Source organism: Antrostomus carolinensis, unplaced genomic scaffold (assembly GCF_000700745.2).
Source record: "Antrostomus carolinensis isolate BGI_N321 unplaced genomic scaffold, ASM70074v2 scaffold36770, whole genome shotgun sequence".
Classification (NCBI taxonomy): domain Eukaryota; kingdom Metazoa; phylum Chordata; class Aves; order Caprimulgiformes; family Caprimulgidae; genus Antrostomus; species Antrostomus carolinensis.
In genome coordinates, this window is record NW_010291236.1 from 1 (window position 1) to 212 (window position 212).

At 66.5% G+C, this 212-nt stretch overlaps 1 protein-coding gene across 1 annotated transcript in view; it reads left to right on the plus strand.

Moving 5' to 3' along the window:
• Positions 1–7: 7 nt before the first annotated feature.
• MED16 (mediator complex subunit 16) overlaps positions 8–212 on the plus strand; it is an 8,627-nt gene continuing 8,422 nt past the window's right edge. The window contains exon 1 of the mRNA XM_010175763.1: positions 8–154. Coding sequence (XP_010174065.1) covers positions 19–154 — 136 coding nt within the window. The 5' untranslated portion in view covers positions 8–18. The remainder of the gene's footprint in view (positions 155–212) is intronic.

The following is a 212-nucleotide window of genomic DNA, read 5'->3' on the forward strand; positions in this document are numbered from 1 at the left end:
GGCTGTGCCCGCGGCGCGATGGACTTGGCCTACGTCTGCGAGTGGGAGAAGAAACCGAAGAGCAACCACTGTCCGTCCATCCCGCTGGTGTGCGCCTGGTCCTGCCGCAACCTCATCGCCTTCACCACGGACCTCAAAAACGAGGAGGAAAAAGGTCCAGCGAGCGTGTGGCGGGGCGGGGACCACCTACAGGCCGGTCGCGGCGTGGCGGG